Below are 24,520 nucleotides of genomic sequence, written 5' to 3' on the forward strand. Positions count from 1 at the left end.
ATTCTGATATGTATAGTATGCACAAAGTTTTAATGGCTCATTTGGGCTTCAAATAAGCCGACAAGTGAAAAATTGCAATTGCTTGATAGAAATGATCTGGCCTGTTACACCAGAGAGCCTTTTTTGGGTCGTTTTCTCTGTTAGAAACCTGCTTCGACTGACTTGCAATAAAATCGCGATAAAATGATGGAAACATATTGCCGATTTTAATGCAGTCAAGGGTAGTGGGTTTTTTCGTTTCATTTTTTTGTGCCCCAGACTTACTTGTAATAACATGTGTCTAATTCATTTTCACTTTCAAATGCCCTGTGCCTGATAAGTGTATTGCTGGGAACACACAATACATTTTTTGCGTTCTATTCTTCCGCACGATCGATCCTCTGCTCAATTATCTTATTTTTATCTTTTTTCCATTCACTTCTATGAGAAATCGAGCGCAAAACAATCGAGCGGAGAACCATGTGTTCCCAGCATAAGGATCTGCTATCACCATATATCTGGTCAAACTGCGCTGTCATTAGAGGGGCAAATTTGTCTTATGAAGCAAATTTAGCTGCGGTCTGTATGTAAATTGTAGCTGGGCCAATCCAAATGTAGTGCAACTGCATCTCACTGGACTAATAATTGAAATCTGTATATATAATAGTGGGAGGATTTTACAATTAACTTTTCTTAAGTGGTAATCTAGCTGCTTTGAACATTAAAGAAAATCTGTAGTGAATTTTTATTTCTTAAAGTGTGATACTCGTCTGCGAAGAGAAAAGACCCAGCATTCCCATTTCTCTCATTGTCCCTGCTTTCCAGCACTGTCCCAGTTTCAAATTTGCCTCCTGCGGGAGCCCTTGGAAGCACTGGCATACCAGAATGCTTCCGAAGATGGGCGGCGCATTACTGCACAAGTGCTTTTATTTCAGTAATTTCACTTAAAGAGAACCCGAGGTGGCTTGTAAGAATCCTATTAGCACACAGAGGCTGGGTCTGCATATAATGCCCAGCCTCTGTTGCTATACTGTTTCCCACCAGCCCCCCCCCCCCCCCCCCCCTGCGCTAGTGACACGCAGCGTGTCGATAGCAGGCCGTTTACCTCTGCACTGTCACTCTTGCCGCTTCCCCAGCCTCCTCTATATCGCTGCTTTCTGCCTGCCTCCCTTCCCTCCAATCAGTGGGGAGGGAAGGGGTGCAGGCGGGGAGTGGAGACAGAGGAGGCGGGGGAGCGGCAAGAGTGACAGTGCAGATGTAAACAGCCGGCTAGCGATGCCGCTAGCATAGCGTTTCATTTATGGGGACAGTAGAGTGCGGGGGGGGGGGGGGGGGAACAGTATAGCAACAGAGGCTGGGCATTATATGCAGACCCAGCCTCTGTGTACTAATAGGATTCTTACAAGCAACCTCGGGTTCTGTTTAAAAAGTGAAACTAATATATGAAACAGACTCAGAAACATACAGCTTATGAGAACCCCACAATCAAAATCTCAGACCATTAGAATGTTGTGAAAATGTTCAATATTCAAGGCTCAAAATTTCAGACTCTCATCAGCGAATTCAGCCAAAACACCTGCAATGGGTTCCGATTTCATATATTAGCTTCACCTTTTAAGTTACATTACTGAAAAATGGACTTTTGCACGATATTCTAATTTTTCGAGTTCCAACTGTAACCAAGTGCTTTTTTAGGGAAAACAGTCTACTTGAAAGGTGGCTAAGATTCTAAAAAAAATGTAAACCATATTAGAATGGAAAGCAAATATATCAAAAATTGGACACAATAGAAATTATGTAAAAAAAATAATAATTCAACCATGGCAGTTTCAGTCAGTGTTAGTGATGTACTGCATCTTCACCTGTGGCTGTTAAAAGCTACCTAGCAACAGAGATGAGGCCTCACCCATCCTTCCTATTTTTTTTATATCTATTAAAAATCATTTAACAGGCCCACCTTCAGGTCTCCCGCACAGCAGTGGTTGCTGCCAGATCTGAATTTGAATTAAGCATGTTCCCATTTACGCTCTTGGCAATGACATACTTTAGATAGATGAGACAGAATGCAGTTGTTACCTGGCTGATTTTCGGTCACAGTGTGCTCCTGACACACAACAGTGCTGTTTTCCGTCTCTTGGTTTAATACTTTAGTGGCTAAACCCAGATTGGCTGCAATGCCGGGAAGCTGCTGCCCACGCTTCACTGGAGGCTTCTGGTCTTGGTGTCGGAATCGCGGCGGTACTTCACGAGGAAGGAGACGAGATGCCAGTTGCTGCTGCTGTGGGCTGAGTGCTGTGGGCCGCTTGGCATTATTATTCTGAATGCTGGTTACGGTGGAAATGCCAATATTCCCGTTGACAGGCTGGGGCTGGCTTAGTAGTTCATCTGGCACTGAAAGGTAAACAGAATGGAGTAGGAATTTAAACAAGGTTGCAAGCAGAAAACAGCAGCAGTTTGTAGTTACATCATGCTGGCATCTGATACCAGATTAGGAGGATGTTTCCTGCATCAGTTGGCTACTTTGCTTTACACACAAAGAAGTAAGAAGAAGAAAATGCAGCAGCTAGTAAAACAATTTCATCTAACCTCTGCTTCTATAGAAAATGTTCAATAGAACTTTCTGCAGTTGTACAGCAGAGGAGGGCACAGGACTACAGGTGGCCGCTAACTATCCAATTTCTAGCAAAAAAATTCATTTGTGCAATCAGATAATTCAGACCGGAAGAAAAATCCTTCACTACACCATCAACTAACCAATCTTTGCTTCCTATCACAACCAACAAGAAAATCCACATTTGGATTTGACGAAAATCCAATCGTACTATTTTTATAATAGTTTGTGCCCATCAACAGCTTATTTACAACCAATCCGATCAGAATTTCTGATCGCTCTAAAGCTGGACACTAATGGTTCAATTTCTAGCGAAAAATCGTTTGAGCGATCAGAAATTCTGATCGGACGAAAAATCGTTCACTACACCATCAACTAACCAATCTTTGCTTCCTATCTATCACAACCACCAAGAAAATCCAAATTTTCGTTCGACGAAAATTCATTCGGGCGACATTTTTTTCGCTCGTTCATAATCGATTGTGTCCACCAATGGAGATTTACAACCAATCCAATCAGAATTTCTGATCGCTCGAACGATTTTTCGCTAGAAATTGGACCGTTAGTGGCCATCTTAATTTTTCGCTAGAAATTGGACTGTTAGTGGCCACCTTAGGGCCTATTTCCACTACACACAGATTGTAGATGCAGAAAACTGACTCCAATGGATGCCTTTGGGAAATCTGCATCAGTAAACTCACGTTTAGTGGAAACAGGTTCATAGACATTCATTGGAGTTTTTCTGCATCCAGAATCTGCGTGTAGTAGAAACGGGCCCTTAAAGGTAACCAGAGACAAAGCACCCTCATGTATTTTACCATATAGATCAGTGGGAACATTAGAGAAAACACCTACCTTGCTTTCTCTTTCATTCTGCACTGCACAGCTTGCTTCTAATCAGCCCTGATAAAATCCCATAGCTCAGTCTGTGTTCTCTGGTGTCTTTTCAAGTCCAAGCCTGCCCCCTGCTGGCTCTGTTCAGGAATCATAGCAAAGCCAGACTGAATGCTCAGTCGGGGATTTTACCAGGTCTGATAAGAAACAAGCTGTGCAGTGCAGAATGAAACAAAGCAAGGTAGGTGTTTTCTCTATTGTTCCCACTGATATATATGGTAAAATACATGAGGATGCTTCATCTCTGGTTCACTTTAAAGGTGGCCACACACACGATACAATAAAATCATCCGATTTTACAGTAATTCGATAAAAACGATCGTATATATCTCGAAAAAAAATCGAAAGGTTTTTTTTTCATTCGACTGAAAAATCCGATCGGATTTCCCTTTTTTTTAAATTTAAATCGATCCAAAATGCCAGATATTTATCTTCAATTTCTGCTAAATATTGTATGGTGTGTTGGATTGTTAATATATACACCCTAGCAATTTTTTCTGAGTTTCCAATCATTTTTTATCATAATTGAGGAAAAAATTGAACATAGGTGTGTGGTACATTGGTCATATACAGGTCATTCTAAAAAAAATTAGCATATTGTGATAAAGTTCATTATTTTCTGTAATGTACCGATAAACATTAGACTTTCATATATTTTAGATTCATTACACACAACTGAAGTAGTTCAAGCCTTTTATTGTTTTAATATTGATGATTTTGGCATACAGCTCATGAAAACCTAAAATTCCATCTAAAAAAATTAGCATATTTAATCCGACCAATAAAAGAAAAGTGTTTTTAAAACAAAAAAGTCAACCTTCAAATAATTATGTGCAGTTATGCACTCAATACTTGGTCGGGAATCCTTTTGCAGAAATGACTGCTTCATGCGGCGTGGCATGGAGGCAATCAGCCTGTGGCACTGCTCAGGTGTTATGGAGGCCCAGGATGCTTCGATAGCGGCCTTAAGCTCATCCAGAGTGTTGGGTCTTGCGTCTCTCTACTTTCTCTTCACAATATCCCACAGATTCTCTATGGGGTTCAGGTCAGGAGAGTTGGCAGGCCAATTGAGCACAGTAATACCATGGTCAGTAAACCATTTACCAGTGGTTTTGGCACTGTGAGCAGGTGCCAGGTCATGCTGAAACATGAAATCTTCATCTTCATAAAGCTTTTCAGCAGATGGAAGCATGAAGTGCTCCAAAATCTCCTGATAGCTAGCTGCATTGACCCTGCCCTTGATAAAACACTGTGGACCAACACCAACAGCTGACATGGCACCCCAGACCATCACTGACTGTGGGTACTTACTGGACTTCAGGCATTTTGACATTTCCCTCTCCTCAGTCTTCCTCCAGATTCTGGCACCTTGATTTCCGAATGACATGTAAAAGTTACTTTCATCCGAAAAAAGTACTGCGGACCACTGAGCAACAGTCCAGTGCTGCTTCTCTGTAGCCCAGGTTAGGCGCTTCTGCCGCTGTTTCTGGTTCAAAAGTGGCTTGACCTGGGGAATGCGGCACCTGTAGCCCATTTCCTGCACACGCCTGTACACGGTGGCTATGAATGTTTCTACTCCATACTCAGTCCACTGCTTCCGCAGGTCCCCCAAGGTATGGAATCGGTCCTTCTACACAATCTTCCTCAGGGTCCGGTCACCACTTCTCATTGTGCAGCGTTTTCTGCCGCACTTTTTCCTTCCCACAGACTTCCCACTGAAGTGCCTTGATACAGCACTCTGGGAACAGCCTATTCGTTCAGAAATTTCTTTCTGTGTCTTACCCTCTTGCTTGAGGGTGTCAATGATGACCTTCTGGACCGCAGTCAGGTCGGCAGTCTTACCCATGATTGTGGTTTTGAGTAATGAACCAGGAGTAATGAATCCTATCTCAAAAAAATTAGCATATCATGAAAAGGTTCTCTAAACGAGCTTTTAACCTAATCATCTGAATCAACTAATTAACTCTAAACACCTACAAAAGATTCCGGAGGCTTTTAAAAACTCCCAGCCTGGTTCATACAGAGTGCTGTATCAAGGCACCTCAGTGGGAAGGAAAAAGTGTGGCAGAAAAGGCTGCACAACGAGAAGAGGTGACCGGACCCTGAGGAAGATTGTGGAGAAGGACCGATTCCAGACATTGGGGGACTTGCGGAAGCAGTGGACTGAGTCTGGAGTAGAAACATCCAGAGCCACCATGTACAGGCGTGTGCAGGAAATGGGCTACAGGTGCCACATTCCCCAGATCAAGCCACTTTTGAACCAGAAACAGCGGCAGAAGCGCCTGACCTGGGCTAACACTAGTATGCTAAAAAGACAGCAGCAATTCTTAAAGGGAAGGTTCAGGGAACTCTTGAAAAAAATAAAAATCCCTATCCACTTACCTGGGGCTTCCTCCAGCCCGTGGCAGGCAGGAGGTGCCCTCGCCGCCGCTCCAGAGGCTTCCGGTCGTCTTCGGTGGCCGACCCGCCGGCGCGCTGACGTCATCGGACGTCCTCCGGGCTGTACTGCGCAGGCGCAGTAGTTCTGCGCCTGCGCAGTACAGCCCGGAGGACGTCCGATGACGTCAGCGTGCCCGCATGGGACGCAGAAGAGCCCGGCCATGGAGCGCAGAAGAGCCCGACCTGGCAGCCGGCCTGGCCAGGTCGGGTCGGCCACCGAAGACGACCGGAAGCCTCTGGAGCGGCGGCGAGGGCACCTCCTGCCTGCCACGGGCTGGAGGAAGCCCCAGGTAAGTGGATAGGGATTTTTATTTTTTTCAAGAGTTCCCTGAACCTTCCCTTTAAAGAGAAACTCAGACCAAGAATTGAACTTTATCCCAATCAGTAGCTGATACCCCCTTTTACATGAGAAATCTATTCCTTTTCACAAACAGACCATCGGGGGGCGCTGCATGGCTGATATTGTGGTGAAACCCCTCCCACAAGAAACAAGAAAAGTACATACTCTTGGCAGTTTCCTGTCTGTGAACCTTGCTGCATTGTGGGAAATAGCTGTTTACAGCTGTTTCCAACTGCCAAAAAAACATGCAGCAGCTACATCACCTGCCAACAGTAAAAATGTCACCATGTAATAAATGTCAGGGTAAATCAGGGATTTAAAAGATTTTACAATGGGCAAAACTGACAATCATTTACACATAATTATTGTAAAAATGAAGCACTTTTTTTAATAACATTTTCACTGGAGTTCCTCTTTAAGGTGCATACACACATCTGGTCGTTTGGAAAAATCAGACGCGTGTATGTACGCGGCAAAAAAAAAAAAAAAAAAAAAAAAGAAGAACTGTCTACTATGATCTGTCTTGACACTTTCTTTTAATCTGGCCAGCTACCCAGAAATAAAAGCCCCACAGGTCATAAAGGCTGAAAAGCTGGTCACTGCGGTGCCATAGCCAAGCTATTTCACAGCCCAGTGCCAATTTCAAAAATAAGATGTCAGGAATGTGATGACAGACCACACATGGATAAGCTCATCCCATCCAGAAACCAGCACTGTGGTGTTTCAGCAATGCACGAGTGAAGCCATGGTACCACATGAGAGATAGCTATAGCCTAGGCCAGGCATGGGCAAACTTGGCCCTCCAGCTGTTAAGGAACTACAAGTCCCACAATGCATTGCAGGAGTCTGACAGCCACAGTCATGACTCATAAAGGCAAATGCATTGTGGGACTTGTAGTTCCGTAACAGCTGGAGGGCCGAGTTTGCCCATGCCTGGCCTAGGCTCTTCACACATGGTACAGGTACCACCAAGTGTACTTTAGAATGGACTTTTTTTAGCACTTGACAAAGACAGCTAACAAGCCGAAATGCTGTGCACTGTGTTGCCGTGTTACAATTAATTGGCTATAACGGCATAAATCCAGGTGATGACCCAGGTGATTTTTCCTCTCCTTCAGGTACTTTAGTAGGGCCCAAGGGGTACTTTGAAAAGGTCATAGTCAATCAATTGTAGAACGTACATATAGACCAAACTGAATAGTAATTAAAAACATCTTAGCATGTTTAAAAAAACACTTACACAGAGTTATGGAGTACCACTAAAGCAGAGCAGAGACGAACCTAACCACCCCCCCCCCCCCCCCCACCAAAAAAAAAAAAAAAAAAATGATACTTACCTTTTTAGAGGAAAGCCCTCTGGATGCTCCAGATGCCTCCTGCCTCTTCCTTGTCCTCACCGGCACTGCCTGGGACACCCTGAAAGTTCGCAGTAGTGCCTGTGTGAGTACAGCCGTGTCTGTGCAGCAGCAGTAAGTAGCTTGTTCATGAGCAGCTCCGGCTTACTGCACAGTTGCAGTACAGCCACACTCGTGCATAAAGAGGAGCACAAACACATTTTAATCAAGATTTTGTCAGAAATGTTCCGGGGGTCCGTTCACAGCAACGGTGGGGGCCAGGAGGACGTGGAAAGCCTCGACGGTATTCCTCTTCTTAGGCAAGTATTTTTTTTATTATTTTTTTCCACCTGGGGTACACATAGGCCTCATTTACATCTATGCAGCGCAGATGGCTGTGCTATCGGAACGCAACGCGTACGATCACACGCCATCTGCTGATCCCATCCATTGACCGTGAATGGTCAGCTCTGCGCTTGGCGGGGAGAATGCATGAAGCAGTACGCAAGCGCATCATAGCACATCATTCTGCTGCGCAGCGCCTTTGATGTGAACTGCAGAAACACTGTCTACGCCCTTCTGTCCTTGCGTGTGACACATCATACGTGCTTCCAAATGCGCACAGAAGCGCGTATGATGTAAACGAGCCCTTAATATACACGTGCTGATTGTGCTCAAGATTATGTTAAACATAGTAGGGTGTACCTGGTCAAAGCAGTCAATAAAGGGGTGCAAGCTATAATGTTGAGAAATACTGGATCCTCACACCATACACGGTCTAGTTCAGAAGATGTTAAAAGTTCGAGTCCAACATGGCAGATTAAGCATCTGCTTTCACATGTGTATGCTTATGAACTTCTTTGACAGAAAGATGCATAAAGACTGACAGCCCAACACAAGGAACAAAATACTTCTGCCTGCAATACCTATGGGGAGAATATCCCTCACATCCTGTTCACTGGAACCCAGGTGGCTTACAGCACACCCGACCCGAGGAAAAGCTACCTAAGGTGAGCATAAACTCATGTTCATGCTGGATTCACATACCTCTGTGCATTGTCCTATCCTCTCCTCCTTCCCCAAAGTGCCCGTGATCACTCGTTGAAAGCACAAATCTTGGCTAAAGTCAAATTTTTTTTTAGACAGAAAGAGGCAGGCTGCTGCAATATTCCCTCCTTTTACCCCTCCCCTTCCTCATTCACTCCCCTAAAGAGGAGGTAATGGGAGGAATCATGGCAAGCCCATCTCCCTATCAAAAAATGACTTTTGGTTAAAGTCAAAATTTTAAAAGGTGTGATTACAGAGACCGGAGGAAACTAGGAGATAGACAACACACAGGACGTACAAGATACAAAACACATTTGTCACTGAATAATACAATGAATTGTCATTTGGAGTAATCCTAGATGCCATCGACAAAGAACTGACATTAAACTAGAAACATTACACTAAGGCATTAGTATCAGTTCTCAGCAAATACAGAGCAAGAGCAAAATTAGGAAGTACTTATATAAACAAATGAAAGTCACGAATACGGCAGTGACTAAGTCAGTGGTAGTTTCTATCCAAGGAAGGAGCAATAATCTCTCCTAGTTATGTGGATCCAGCATAACCATACCTCTGTGCTTAGCTTACATAGCTTTGCCTTGGGTCAGGAGTCCTTCAAAGCATAAAGATACGTACACACATGCAATAATCGTTGGCTGAAACGGCCATTAACGACCGTTTCAGGCAACAATCGTTAGTGTGTACATCGGCCAATGATCAATATTGCTCGGGGGTCTTTAAAGATCGCTCCTGTAAAATCCTCAACTACCCCCATGCTCAAGCATTACTGATCGCAATGCTATTTTAAACCCCAGGTAACCTATTTAAGCCCCTCCATCATCCAGTGATCAGCGTTCCTCTAACCCCCTCCATAGCAACAGAACATTTTGGTAGTCTCAAGGCTAGGGATGTGTCTGTACAGCATTGTTCCACTAATTGTCACTCAAGGGGCAACAATTCGCGCATGTGTGCACTTAGCCTCTCTGACCACATATAAAGCTAATAAATCAGAGTTTAAGTGCATTTTAAGCACACTTATGTGGCTTAAAATCAGACCGGAGGAGAATTGTGCACAACTTAATAGCCTAGGTTTAACATCCCTGAGAGGGCGGAGCTACCAATTTACAGCAATATATAGGTACAGGAAAGTTTTTGATGCTAAAACTGGGATTATAATCGTAAAAATGAGTATCCTTGGAATTAGAGTACCAGTAATGAAAATGCATTTGCAAATGTCATGTTTAATCTGTGCTTGGTATGGTTTTGGCATTTCTCTGCTTTTGTCTTTTGCAGCTGCCTTCCAAATTCTATTTTAAGAGGGTCAGTTCCCAGAAGCCTGTTTGTATAGACAGTCTACCCAGCAATCTCCTGCATCTCCAGGAACCCCTTGTGAGAGGTCTGTCCTTGAAGTCCCAGGTTTGCACACCTGCCACAACAATTATGAAGAGGCCCCACTGTCCCTGATGGATTAATCTCATTTCTTATTATGAAGACTGTAACATGAGAAGACGCATCCCCCACCTGTAGAAGGGAAGTCAGTCTTCAATGTCAGAAACAACAAAATTAGGACAGAAAAAGGTCTTCCCCTGGAAGTACAATACGGACACAGACTAATCAGAAAACATTCATGCCCAAGCAAGAGAGTAGAGGGGATAAACTTCTATTAGGAGTTGAGCAAGACTAGGCTGAATGAACCCTGGACAGTAATTTCCACGCAGGTGATAATCACTGTTCTGATCAGGACCAACAACCTGTTTGAGTGTCATGGTGCCAGGCACACCCTCATCTCTCTATGCCTACACACACTACACTGTGCATTGCAAGCGAATGCATCCATGAGCGCTGTCACCAGTCTGTATGTATGTTTTATCAAATGTATATTCCATTTGTCTGATTAGCTGCACTGGAAACGTTGTGTTTTTACCGCTAGATTAGCGTTCGGTCTTCCCCAAGGGGGTCCGTCACAGCCGTGGGGAAGTCTAGTAAGCATAATTTGTGCACATATCTCTGAAGCTAATACCCCACTTTGCCTGAAGCGAAGCTAGGTGTGTATTCTAGTCCAGTGGTCATTGGAGCTTTGCACATTGTGGCAGATAATTCATTCAGGTATAGGTTCACCCCTCACTGAAGTTATGTTCCCCCATTTTTTGTGCCTGCAATGAGTGTTGGTGTGTATTTTAGTCCAGGAGTATTGGAGCTCTGCACATCTTATACTATTAAAACATTCAGGTATGAGTTTCTGAAAGCGCTGCCATTCCTTTTGCTGTATGCCTACACAGCGAGAGGGCTGTTCTTTTATCATGAGGAGAGCAGGTGGAACTGGAGCAGCAGGCACTACTGATGGTGTTCGAATCTGGGTTTCCTAATTTGTATACCAGAATTACCCTGGACACTACATTTCAGTACCAAAGCTAGTGGAGAGGGTCATGGGAAGGTCACTCACATGTGGTTAGCACAGCGCTTCACGAGGTTCCAATGCTTTCTCCTTCTGGGTCAGAGTAAGCATTCGTGTCACATGAAGCGCAGCGCAGACCGCATCCCCATGACTCTCCACTAGCAGAGTAATTTGGATTCGAACAAGAACACTATCTGGCACATCCACTGCAGCGTCCACTGATACAAAGCGATATGGGAAAAGATCTAGGTGCCATTCACACTGCTGAAGAAAAAAACCCTCAGTTTTCTGGAATACAAGGAAACTTGCAATAATTCAGCTATAAGTGAACATTTGTGGTTACCCACAATGCACCACTAACGAAACATGCATCCACTCTTTTCGCTTGTGTAAGCCAGGCAAGCATCCAGAACCACTGGTGTATAGCAAGCCTATAGCTTTAAATATTACATAGCCACATCAACCCCACATGTAGGACAGCCTGTTTCGGACTTTTGGTCCTCAGTACATGGCAGGGATTGATATGGCTGTATGGGATAGGGCCGTGTACTGATAAGGATCAAAAGTCCGAAACAGGCTGTCTACATGTGGGGTTGATGTGGCTGTGTAATATTTAAGGCTATAGGCTTGCTATACACCAGCAGTTCTGGATGCTTACCTGGCTTACAGTGGCGAAAAGAGAATTTGCATGTTCAGTAGTGGTGAATTGTGGGCAACAACAAATGTTCACTTATGGCTGAATTATTGCACGTTTCTTTCTGTTTTAAGGTGGCAAATTTCACCTGGAATACAAGAAAACGCAATACCGGATGGTTAACTCATCCTGACACTGTCAATCGGAATAAAACGCACACAGACTGGATCGCAAAAGTCTGTTCCCTGCATGCAAAACTCTGACTCACCTGTCTTGTGGATTCAGTCCCACTGGCACCCACTGTCTGGTCTGAAGCAGATCAGAGGCCAGCAGAAGCATGGGGCACCCAATTGGATTGCAAGAAAAGAAAAAAAACAGAGTCCTGCTTCAACAGAGTAAGTTCTCATTGGTTCATGGTGAACCAATAAGAATCCTCCCAGTTGCTAGGTAGGACTCCTGCTGATTTTTTACAATCCAGAGAATCTATGCTTCTGTCAGGCTCTGCTTGGTTCCAGGATGAGCTGCAAATGGTACAATGGACGAAGAGGACCTGTGGCAATGCGAATACAGCAGATACAAAACGACGGGTATGTTAACACCTGCACATCCTGAGCGGATGCGCTTACTGCGTCGCTGTATTCGCGGTGCAGTGTGAACAGGGCCTTAATCTAATTACGCACTGAAGAGAAGTAGACATTACTGCCTCACTCTGTGTCCAGTCCCTATCTGAATAGACTGCTTGTTGTAGCCCATCATCTACTACCATTATTTCCGATGTAATAGCCGATCGCCTACTATCTGCTTCAGGCGCCAAACTCACCTCTTGGGGGCCCCAGGACCGATTATTAACACAGGCATCTATTAGACACCTGGTGATCGCCATGCCTAATTGAATGATCCGCTAAATGAACTCTCCATGTAAACCACATACATTCAGTTCCATTTTTAAGCAGACCTACAAACAATTATCAGTTTTATATATTGTTGACCTATTTTCTGTAGCACTTTACAGAGTTCATTGCACAATTCAGACTACCAACTCTCCCTCAGAGGAAGCAACAACCTTAAAGGACAACTGAAGCGAGAGGGATATGGAGGCTGCCATATTTATATCCTTTCCAGTTGCCTGGCAGCCCTGCTGATCCTCTGCATCTAAACCTTTTAGCCATAGACCCTGAACAAGCATGGAGCAGATCAGGTGTATCTGAAATTGTCAGCTCTGTCAAGATTAGCTGCATGCTTGCTTCTGGTATTATTCACACTACTGCAGCAAAATAGACCAGCAGGGCTGCCAGGCAACTGGTATTGTTTATAAGGGCCCTTTTCCACCAGCAGGTTTGCGCTGGCTGAATCGCAAAAACTCAAACCGCTAGCGATTTTACAATCGCTACGGTTTGCTTTTTAACATAGGAATCGCGGTAGGTCATTTCCACTACCGCGATTCGTTTTTGCCGGGAACGCGAACGCACGGCGGAGCGATATTTGCCGCGATTTTGCTATGCAGTGCATAGCATAGCAAAATCGCGGCCGCGAACGTCGGGAAATCGCCGGTAATTGCGATTCAGCAATCGCTAGCGTTCAGCGTGAACGCTAGCGATTGCTAGTGGAAAAGAGCCCTAAGGAAATAAATATGGCAGCCCCCATATTCTTCTCTCTACAGTTGTCCTTTAAACTGATCTTACACTAGTAAGTGTGCAGTTAATAGATTCCAGCAAACAATTAACTGAAAAATTGCTCTAACCACAGCATTGCACTGTTCTATGCAGTTCAAAGCTACAGGCTGCCAATTTCTCACCACTCCTGCCCTGCCCCCAACTGACCTGGATCCACCTTACTGTCCACTTGATTTTGATTCCATATCAATCGAAAGTCGAATGATCGGACATTTTGGAGGAATGGAACGGGAAAAATTGCTACCATGTTAAAAGCAAATAAGTGCCCAGAGGGCATATTAATAATGTAACAAATAAATCTAAAACACTTTCCTGTCTCCTTGAAATTTAGGTTTCCAGTATCCTTTACATAATGCATTCCTGGCATTCCAGACAGCAAGCAAGGTAATCTATGAAAGGAACACAGACCGAAATAAAACCTTAAGAGTTCTAAAGCTCCTCTTAGCTGTGTGCGTCATAGCTGGGGATATTTCCATTCACCTCACTTCACTTCACAGCCGTAAAGCTGCAATAAAAAAAAATACATAAGTGCTAAACTTTCCCACTATATGAGGGAAGAAACAAAACAAAAACACACACCACCTTAGGGCCGCTTCAGACAGATGTTTGCCGGCAACTTGTTTAGCCGATTGCTAAATGCTTTTCTGCTGCTGGAAAGCATTTGGTATTGCTTCTCAGCACTTTGTCAATGTGCAGCCTTTTCAGCCCCTAGGCCTAGGGGAACATGGAACTGCAGCAGACGCCAGACGCTGCACACAGAGTCTCAGGTAACTAGATCAACCGCAGAACGAACGCTGGCAACAGACAATAAACGTCATGCACAGCCGCCCTTCTGAACTGGCCTTCAAAGGACAACTGTAGTGAGAAGAATAAGGAGGTTGCCATATTTATTGCCTTGTAAACAATACCAGTTTCCTGGCAGCTCTGCTGATCTATTTGTTTTTTGCTTTTTTCCCACAATTAAAAAAACTTTATTGTAAAAACAAGATTGTGCATACAATAGCTAGCAACATAGTTCACAACAAGATGAATGAAAACTGAATAGACAGTGCATGGAGAACATAAGACAATGCGGTGTACAGCTGGTCTATTTAGCTGCAGTAGAGTCTGAATCACACCAGAAACAAGCATGTAGTTAATCATGTCAGAGTATCTGATCTATGGGTAAAAGCATTAGAGACAGAAGATGAGCATGGCTGCCAGGCAACTGGTATTGCTTAAAAGGAAATAAATATGGCGGCCTCCATATCCCTCGTTACAGTTGTCTTTTAAACATACAAGTATCTAAACAGCTTTTAAAACAGAACTTTTAATGCCAGGCTGGAAAGCATGGATTATAAAGGATCCTGAAAAACTGGCCTTGATTTTATTCAAATGTTCTGTTGAGCGGGAACCCTTATCTGGATCACATCAGATCAAAACAAGGTAGTTGAAAGGTAAGTAAATCAACCGTTGTCAGATCATAGCGGATGCACCTACAGCAATTTTGTAATAAAAGCCAGGTCAGAAACCCTCTCTTGTAGTGGGTAACAAAAGTTTGCTTTCTTGAAACAGAAAAAAATTGCGATAATTAAGGTTGGAGCGAGCTCCGAGACATCTCCCAGTGCATCACTGCTGAATATATGCAAATTAACCATTGTTGCTATTAGAAGCTAAACACACCTCCAGATCCGCTGGAATGCAATGATGTGTCAGCTTGTTAATTTGTACAGAGCCATAATAATCCAATATGCATACAGACTGTTTTTAACTGGTTGACTATCATCAGTGCATGGCATGGATTAATTTGGCTCTATGAAGTAGGGCTTGTAACACCGAGAGGTACAGACTAACCAACAAGCTCATTGTGAACCAGAACTCATTGGAGTGTGTAAGGGGCTACAATGGTCCTAAAAGTCCTATTCACCAGCATTTCTGCAACCTCAGTAGAGTTTGATATGGCCCAGGTCACATCAATTTCTAAAATTTTCAAAATTATGAAATACCTGCAGCTAGATTAGCAGGATTACTTTGTTTTCGAATAGGTTTAAGCCTGAGCATCTTACGGCACCGCAATAATCACATGACCACTTCCTGTGTCAACAACTTTCCCTTCCAAGGCGCACCTATATTACCATCATGTGACATCTAAATCCCCCCTCCAACTCCATCCTAAGCACTGGCTGCCGCCCAGAAGCAGTCACATGACTGCTCTCAAGGTTCACCTTTAAATCGCTGTTCATGCCATAAGAAAAACACCTCAGCGCTGGCCAAACCGCAAAGGTCGCCAACCACAGCAGTAGCAATTCCAACTTGTCCAATCAACTTATCTGACAAGGGATGATTGACAATATGATTTATGTGCAGCGTTCGGACGCAACAGTCCCCTCATCCACATTGACAAAAACCTGACCCAGCTTACTACGTGAATTCTGTTTATGGGCAGCGTTCAGAGTAGACAGGATCAGGTTATCGTTAATGTCTCTGGTAACCTTCAAGTGCAAACCGTACCGGCTCTGCATCTAGTGCAGACTCTGGGGCATTTTTACCCAGCAATCCAAGTAAACAGTAAACTTTCCGCATGTACTGAGCGACCGGCTGCTAATCTCCTCCGTATCAGAGTTTCCATTTTCAGCCAGCGGTGAGTCACTAGACAAGCATGTACGCAGCCAACTTATCCGGCAGACTTGTTCAAGCCCTCCGAATCCATTTATCTGAACGTGAAAACCCCATTACCATGCAAAGCAAACAGGAGCGTGCAAATGCACATCTACAGCACAAGTCAATCTGCCAGTTCCGCCTAACTGTAAATCTCTTCACAACAGCCCAAGCACAACAACAAAAGCCTGCTCCCTGCAGCGATTCTCATGTTACAAAACATGCAACCCCAACTGTGCTTCACTTTACATCAATAAGAAAGAACGCCACAACCGATCCTCCACGCCACCTGCATTGGATGAGGTGGCTTGTAATTGATGACAACCTCAAAATTCTAGGGTACAATAAAACGTGGCACACACACTATAAATATTTGACATATAAACAAATGCCACTCACAGCAGCCGCCCAGGAAGCTCAGTGCACCGTGCTAGCAATCTGCTGCCTCTCATTCCGGTATTTTGTTTTGCCAAGGCTTTTTACGTGCGCAGCATTCATGTACAGCTTCAGTCCAGAGGGCAGCGCAGACAGGGAGAGCTGAAGGAACAGGGAGGGAAGGACACACACACACACACACACACACACACACACACGCAAGCGCGCACACACACACACAAACAGACAGACAGACACACAAGTGTCCGCACAGGCACAAACCTGACGGAAATCCAGAAAGGAAGCTTCTGAGGCGCTAGTTGTGTAGCAGGGATCCAAGGCAAGACGTTTCCAACTCCTGTTGCTTTCCCACTCGGCAGATTTCATGAGAAAATGGAGGAGAAGCATGGTGTCATTTTACTGCTGTGAAAGCCCTGTTTGCCAACTCCTCCTGACGGAGGGGCCCGTTCAGACAAATGCTCCCTCCCTTCTAATATATAATGGCAGCTGCTCTAACATTAGGACCGTTGGCAGGGTGAAAAAAAAATTGAAAGGGGGGGGAGGTGAGGGGGGGGTAAAATAAAAAGAAATGAAAGTAAAAACTGATCAGCTCAGTCAGAATTAGCGATTGCGCCACCCGGGGAAAGTCTAACAAACGAAGGCTGCGCAGTAGCGCTCTCCAATTCTTCCCCGGGAGCCTCAAAGGGTTGACAGTTCAGGAATGCTGAAGGGCACACGGAGGAAGCCTGATCCTTTTTTTTTTTAAAGCGAACGCGGGATAATCTGCGACGCCAGATATGTCACTGCGAAACAGAAAGATGGCTGAAGCCGTGAGTGCGCTGTGGAAAATATCTTCAGTGCCTGCCAACCTATTAGCTCGCTGGAGCTAGAGCCGCAGCTCCTGTCTACAGGCGGCCATTGTCAGGCTTGTCAAGCGCCTGACTCTTTCCTCTCTGTTGCTGCAGACGACAGTGAGAGAGAGGGGGTTAACCCTTCCGCTACCTGAGCAGCCACTGAGAGCGCCGTGCACAGCTGGTGATGTAACCAGCGAGACTGTGAAATCCTTCCAGACAGAGTGAGATGCCACAACAGAGGAAGGAGAGATTTAAGAAGTCGCTTTTCAGCAACTGATTTAACAGTTTCGACACCTTCTTGTATTATATAGACAAATAAAAAGGGGGGATAATTGCACAAGGGAGGAGAATTACAAGCAACTTTACTCTCTCAACAAACCACAAAGCAGTCTGCTTAGCTTACAAAAGGCTGTAAACAATCACTTCTAAGAACACAATTAGAACAAAAGGGACTACAGGATTAATACCACATCATTTAAAATGTAAATGCACCGCACTGCACTGTAAACACCAGGCAAATGTTTATCAATACCAAGGCTATGCAACACAGAAGTCTACAGCCAACAGAACATTACAGCAATCCACACCATACAATTTGGCAGATTTACCCGCCAGATCAATTTCCAGCATGACCGATCTGAGGATTGATCATTTTTTGGAGCGATTTTCTGATCGATTTCCGTTCGCTTCTACGCAAATCGATCATAAAATTGCTTAAAAAATAATTTAAAAAAATAAACAATCAAGCCTCAGATCGGACATGCTGGAAATAATCGATCTGGCAGGTAAATCTGCCCAAAAAAATTGTATGGTGTGGATTCAGCATAAGCTTTAAGCCCAATCTACACAATATGATTCTTTGTGCGATTCTATTACGATTCTATTTACGATCCGATTAAATCCAACATGTCCGATCGGGATTCGATTTGATTCAGTTCAATTTGCCATTGCAAAACAATGGCAAATCAAATTGAATCCCGATCGGACACGTTGGATTTAATCGGCTCGTAAATAGAATCGCACAAAGAATCATATCGTGTAGATTGGACTTTAAGCTCCATCTACACGGTACAATTTTCCATCAGATCGACGGATCTATTAGATCATTTGTGACCGTTCTGATTGGATTTCGGTCGATTTTGTGATCGATTTTGGGTATTTAATTCAAAATCTATTGGAAACAGTTTGGACGTCTACACACACGATGCAATTTCTTATCAGATCCGTGTACCGTGTAGCTGGGGCTAGAAAAAAAAAAAGTAGGCTACCTGATCCGTGGGGCTGAGCGGATCAGGTAGCCGCAAGAAAACGTCGCACCCGTGGGCCGCACTGGCCCACTTTCACTTTGGAGAGCTCTGGGTCACGACGCTGCACAGAGACTCAGTGTCTCTCATCCAGCATGCAGGGAGGCGGGGGAGTGGCAGGAGGCGCTGCTAGGGAGAGAGTTGCCCGATAGCAGCTCTGGAGACCCTGTAGGAACGTCCCTGGCGGGCATTTTGAACAGTGAATCCTCTCGTGTTTTCCTCCGAAATAGAGACAAATGTATCCAATCTCGGGGGGCTATACCACGGCAGTTGGGGGGGCCAGAGAGTGGCAGTTGGGGGACACAGGCATGTTATGAGGCAGAGAACATGGCTCTGTGTCCCATCTGCCAACCTCTGGTTCTATTTAAAGGCAACCTGAAGTGAGTGGTATATGGAGGCTGCCATATTTATTCCCTTTTAAATACCAGTTGTCTAGCTGTCCTGCTGATCTATTTGGCTGCAGTAGTGTCAAACATTTTTCTGGCAGATTTACCTGCCAAATCGATTATTTCCAACATGTCCGATCTGAATTTCGACTGATTTTTTTTTATAGCTTTTCAATCGATTCTATGAAAATCGATACAAAAAAATCCAAACGATGATTAAAAAAGGATTGGAAAATCGAAAAATCGATTTAAATTCAGATTAGACATGTTGGAAATAATTGATCTGGCAGGTAAATCTGCCAGAAAATAGTATGGTGTGTACCTTGCATGAAACAATCATTGATTTCAGGAGGTCTGCTCCTACCCCACCTCCAATCCATATTGATGGCATCGAGGTGGCCAGAGTGCCCTGCGCCCGCCTCCTGGGCACTATCTCCTGCGATCTCAGCTGGAAGTCAAATATCACTGCCATCCAACGGAAGGCTCAGCAGAGACTCTTCTTCCTACGGCAGCTGAGGAAGGCCGGCATGACCCAAGAAATTCTGGCCAGCTTCTACTCCGCCACCATTGAGTCAATCCTCTGCTCTTCCATGTTAGTCTGGTATGCTGGCACCACTGCCGGCGACAAGCTCAAACTACAGAGGGTCATCAGGTCGGCGGAGAGGGTCACCGGCTGCCCCCTCCCCTCACTTGCTCTATTGCACAACAAGAGACTGAAATCCAGAGCATTGAGAATTGCAAATGATCCCTCGCACCCGGGTCACCGTTACTTCAGTCTGCTCCCTCTGGGCCGGAGACTTCGTGTCATCCCTACAAAGACTGCTAGACATAGAAACTCCATCGGCTGTCAGCCACTTGAACTCCCTCCACATACTTCCATCAGCACAAGCCCAAACAAGCGGAGGGGCGGGCTGCGCCACTCCCGGCCAGTCAACTGAAGTAACCACCTCACAAGGCAAACAAGGCGAACCGCTGGTCATCCCTAGGCCTCTAAATGAACTGTGAAGCATGTATGATGTAAATCTTATGCGCTATGTAATGTAACTTATCTCTGTCCCTATGTATTCTTCTCTGTCTTCTTCCCGAGCTATATGTATGTGCCAAGAATAATTCCGGGCATGATCGCTCATGCTTGGCGAAAAACTTTTCTAATTCTGAAACAAGCATGCAGCTAATCAGATTTGACACAACTGTCAGAAACACCTGATCTGCATATGCTTGTTCAGAGTCTAGGACTAATAGAGGCAGAGGATGAGCAGTATAGCCAGGTAACTGGTATTGCTTAACCATCCTGGCGGTATGGACGAGCTCAGCTTGTCCATTACTGCCGGAGGCTGCCGCTCAGGCCCTGGCACTTTGCCAGCCGCGTGTGCTAACTGATCGCCGCCGCTCTGCGGCGTGCAGCGGCGAAAGAGGGTCCCCCCAGCCGCCCGAGCCCTGCGCAGCCGGAACAAAAAGTTCCGGCCAGCGCTAAGGGCTGGATTGGAGGCGGCTGACGTCAGGACGTCGGCTGACGTCCATGACGTCACTCCGCTCGTCGCCATGGCGACGAGGTAAGCGAAACACGGAAGGCCGCTCATTGCGGCCTTCCGTGTTACTTCTGGCCGCGGGAGGCGATCAGAAGAACGCATCCGGAGCGCCCTCTAGTGGGCTTTCATGCAGCCAACTTTCAGTTGGCTGCATGAAATATTTTTTTTTTTTAAAAAAAAAAACCCTCCCGCAGCCGCCCTGGCGATCTTAATAGAACGCCAGGGTGGTTAAAAGGAAATAAATAGACAAAAGCAGGCATTCTGTCACTTAATGACCTGTTCTCTCATTCCTCACTAAGCACCTTCTCCTTTCTAAAGTGGAAATACAAGCTTGACGACAGAGAGGTATATACATACCTACAAATAGCACACCTGCATAAATCATGCCCAATTTCAAGCCTCTTCCCAAGAAAATATGGGAATTAATCTCTCCACACAACCAGCCCATAAAGCCTAAGGGACAGATTTCCATTTACTATAAATTCTCAATATCCTCTACAGGAAACACACTCCAACAACAATTAAAGAGGTGGGACTTAGACCCACAAGATCCAATAACACAAGACTGTCTTAGGAAAGCCTTATCGGTTCTAAAACATAACTCTAAATGCATCACACATCTAGAAACCACAAAAAAAATATTGTTTAATTGGTATCTGACCCCAACAACATTGTCCAAATTCTCATCCCAGTACTCTCCCCTATGCTGGAGATCATGTAACCAACAAGGTTCCTTAATCCACATACTATGGGATTGCCCCAGCATCACACCATTCTGGTCCCAAATCTTCAAAATAATATCTCTAATTACATCCCAGGTCACCCCCCAAACCCTTTATTAGGACTGTTGCTAATTAAAGTGGAAACTTTCCCGGCTGCACATAGAACAAAAATCACCCACATTATTTGTGCGGCCCGTCAGCTAATACTCTCCAATTGGGGTAACAACCAAATTCCATCATTAGCCCAACTCCGTAACCTGGTGGACCATAACTTAAACATGGAAATCTTATTCATCAAGCGTTCCTCCCCTGGGAGACCAACTGACCACCTGCAGATCCCGTGGGAAGAGATATCCCCTCACCTGTCCTCAAGATAGCTCTCCAATCCCTCAGGAAGGATTGCCCCAGAAAGATAAGACACAGGAAAATTGGAAAACCCAAACTTCATTTATTAACTCAAAATAAAGTGAAATATGGATTCCAGGACCACCCCCCCCCCCCCACACCCTTCCTCCCCTCCTCCCCTGACTAGATAGACCAATCTAAAACGCTGCCGCTCGTGTCGGGTAAAGGACACGTCCTGGTGCAGCTTTTCTACTTATTCATAACGGTTGCTTCTATTTTCTAGCAGTAGTGATATTAGTTAACAGAGCTTAAACTGTCTTTGGTTATGTTTTGTAATATTCTTGGTACTGTACTCTCCTTTATTGAGCTACCTTCTTATCCGCTTTCAAAGTTTGATGGTACAGCATGTCAGAAGACTGACATGCTTTGTATGTGATGATTACCCAACATGTAACTCACTTATAGATCTATAAGACTGTGTTGGTACTGTTGTACTGTGTTATATTGTTTGACTTAAAAACGCAATAAAAGCTATTGAAATTAAAAGGAAATAAATATGGCCGCCTCCATATCCCCTAACACTTCAGGTTCCCTTTAATGCAACACTCGGGTCAGATTTGGTCTGTTCCCACATGTGCATATTAAAGTACCCATTAACTGTACAATTTTTTTCAACAGATGCAATCTTTCGACAATTTTTATGAGCTAAAGTGATCGGAAGGTAGTTCTCTTTTTTTTTTTTTATAAACAGGTCAATTACAGCATTTTCTCTCTCTTCATATACGATAGTAATATCCAACTTTCAACAGAATCAACTGAATTTTCAGTTCCAATCGACCAAAGAATCATTTCACATCGATTTTCACCAAACACTGAGCTGTTTACTGTTAAATTTGATCGTAAATATTGCATCAAAAGATCACATCTGATGAAAATATTGTACCGTTAATGGTTCCTTTAGAACAATGCTGCAGACCCAGTACTGAAAGTACAGGAGGCATGCGTTAAAAACATGCGTATTTTAGGACCCTCTTCCACTAAATGCGTTTACGATCTTAAAATCAAATCGCTCGTGTTTGGCGGATCACTACAGCAACACAACTGACATTGCTGTTTTTCCACTGATGCATTTTTTTTTTTTTCACCTGCAACACAATCACTGGTCTGCTGCATTTCTGGTGCTTTTGCACGCCTATACGTTGTATAGGAGCGCAGGAAGATCTCATGGCAATTGCATAGCTACGCGTTTTTCCTTGTGATTCAGCAATTTAAACTATTACCCTGATTACTTTTTTTTGTTCTCTCCCGCTGGAAATCCTAAACGCCCCACAATCACGCCGTACCACGACAGGTCGTGTCCAGATCACAGCACAATCCCGGTAATGGAAATAGACATAGAAATGGGCACTAAACAGCCTTCATTTTTAAAAACATAAATCACATGCAAATAAAAGTAAAAACTGATTGAATGGGAAGGTTTAGAGCTGTGTGTTAGCAGCCGAGAACATTGTTGTGATCCGCAGCCTGTACTTACAAGCATAACCGCCTGGTGCCCTCCTTAAAGGGAACCTGAAGCAAAGTATATGGAGGCTGAAATATTTACTTCCTTTTAATCCCTTGTCGACCGCGCCACACCAATTGGCGCAAGTTCTGCAGGAGATCACGCGCAACAATCTCCCAACAGCAATCGCCGCTAGGAGACTGTTAGGATGGCAAAACTGCTGTCTATTTACAATGTACAGCGCTCTACGATCTGCAATCTACGGCAGGGGACAGCCGTGACACTCTGCTGTCCCCTATAGAGGCACAGGAGCGATCGGTTGTCATAGGCTGATGCCTATGACAGCCGATCGCCATCATTGGCTGGCGCGGGTGGGTGGGGTGTAATTAAATAAAGTGGCAAAATTTATTTAAAAAAAAAATTTAATAAAAAAAAAAAAAAAAAACATCCCTGCAGCAATAAGAGGCCACCAACGGAAAGCTCTGTTGGTGGGCAGTAAAGGGGGTACCTTTCAGTGCTGGGTTGTTGTACAGCCCTGCAGCAGTAGGGGGGGGGGGGGTGTAAGCCTACGGTCCTCAAGAGGTTAAACCATTTACCTGGCTGCCTTGATAGTGTATTTGACTGCAGTAGAGACTGAATTTCATACCTGTAACAAGCATACAGCTAATCTTGTCAGATTTGACAGAAAAGGCAGAAATACCTGATCTGCTCCATGCTTGTTCAGGGTCTATGGCTTAAAGAGGAACTGAAGTAAGAGGTATACGGAGGCTGCCATATTTATTTCCTTTTAATCAATACCAGTTGCCTGGCAGCTCTGCTGGTCTATTTCTCTGCAGTAGTGTCGAATAACCCCTAGAAACATGCAGCTAGTCTTATCAGATCTGACTTTAAGGTCTAAAACGCCTGATCTGCTGCATGCTTGTTCAGGGGCTATGGCTAATAGTATTAGAGGCAGAGGATCAGCAGGGCTGCCAGGCAACTGGCATTGATTAAAAGGAAATAAATATGGTAGCCTCCGTAGACCGCTTACTTTAGCTCCCCTTTAAAGTATTAGTGACAGAGGATCAGCAGGACAGCCAGGCACGGTTTGCTTTAAAGGAAATACATATGGCAGCCTCCATATACCTCACGTCAGTTTCCCTTTAATGCTAAAAATGACACTACTTCCTGTTATGTGCAAAGAAAGGCAGCGTGGTCTAGCAGTCACTACAGTAGAATATCGTTATATTTAACGTCTGAATATTGTAAACTCAATCCTCAGGTCCCAGCAAATGTGTCTGGCTAAATATAAAATGTATGCCCAATTATCCTAATATTATAAATACGGCAGTTTGGAAGCTTGTAACTCGCTAGTTACACCCAAAAATGGCTAAACGGATTTGAATGAAATTTGGCACACACATAGTACATTACCCAGATAAACATATAGGATACTTTTTATTCCCATAACCAAAAAGTGGGCGGAGGCAAATACAAATTTCAAAATGTAAACTGCAGCCATTCTTACACTGTTATAGGTAG

The 24,520-nt window shown here is 44.4% G+C and overlaps 1 protein-coding gene across 3 annotated transcripts in view; it reads right to left on the reverse strand.

Moving 5' to 3' along the window:
* Positions 1–24,520, reverse strand: part of TNRC6A (trinucleotide repeat containing adaptor 6A) — a 147,418-nt gene that overhangs the window by 64,067 nt on the left and 58,831 nt on the right. For all 3 annotated transcript variants that reach the window (XM_068244261.1, XM_068244262.1, XM_068244260.1), the window contains exon 5: positions 2,056–2,370. In XM_068244261.1, coding sequence (XP_068100362.1) covers positions 2,056–2,370 — 315 coding nt within the window. The remainder of the gene's footprint in view (positions 1–2,055; positions 2,371–24,520) is intronic.

The sequence above is a fragment of the Hyperolius riggenbachi genome, chromosome 7 (genome assembly GCF_040937935.1).
Source record: "Hyperolius riggenbachi isolate aHypRig1 chromosome 7, aHypRig1.pri, whole genome shotgun sequence".
NCBI classification, from domain to species: Eukaryota; Metazoa; Chordata; class Amphibia; order Anura; family Hyperoliidae; genus Hyperolius; species Hyperolius riggenbachi.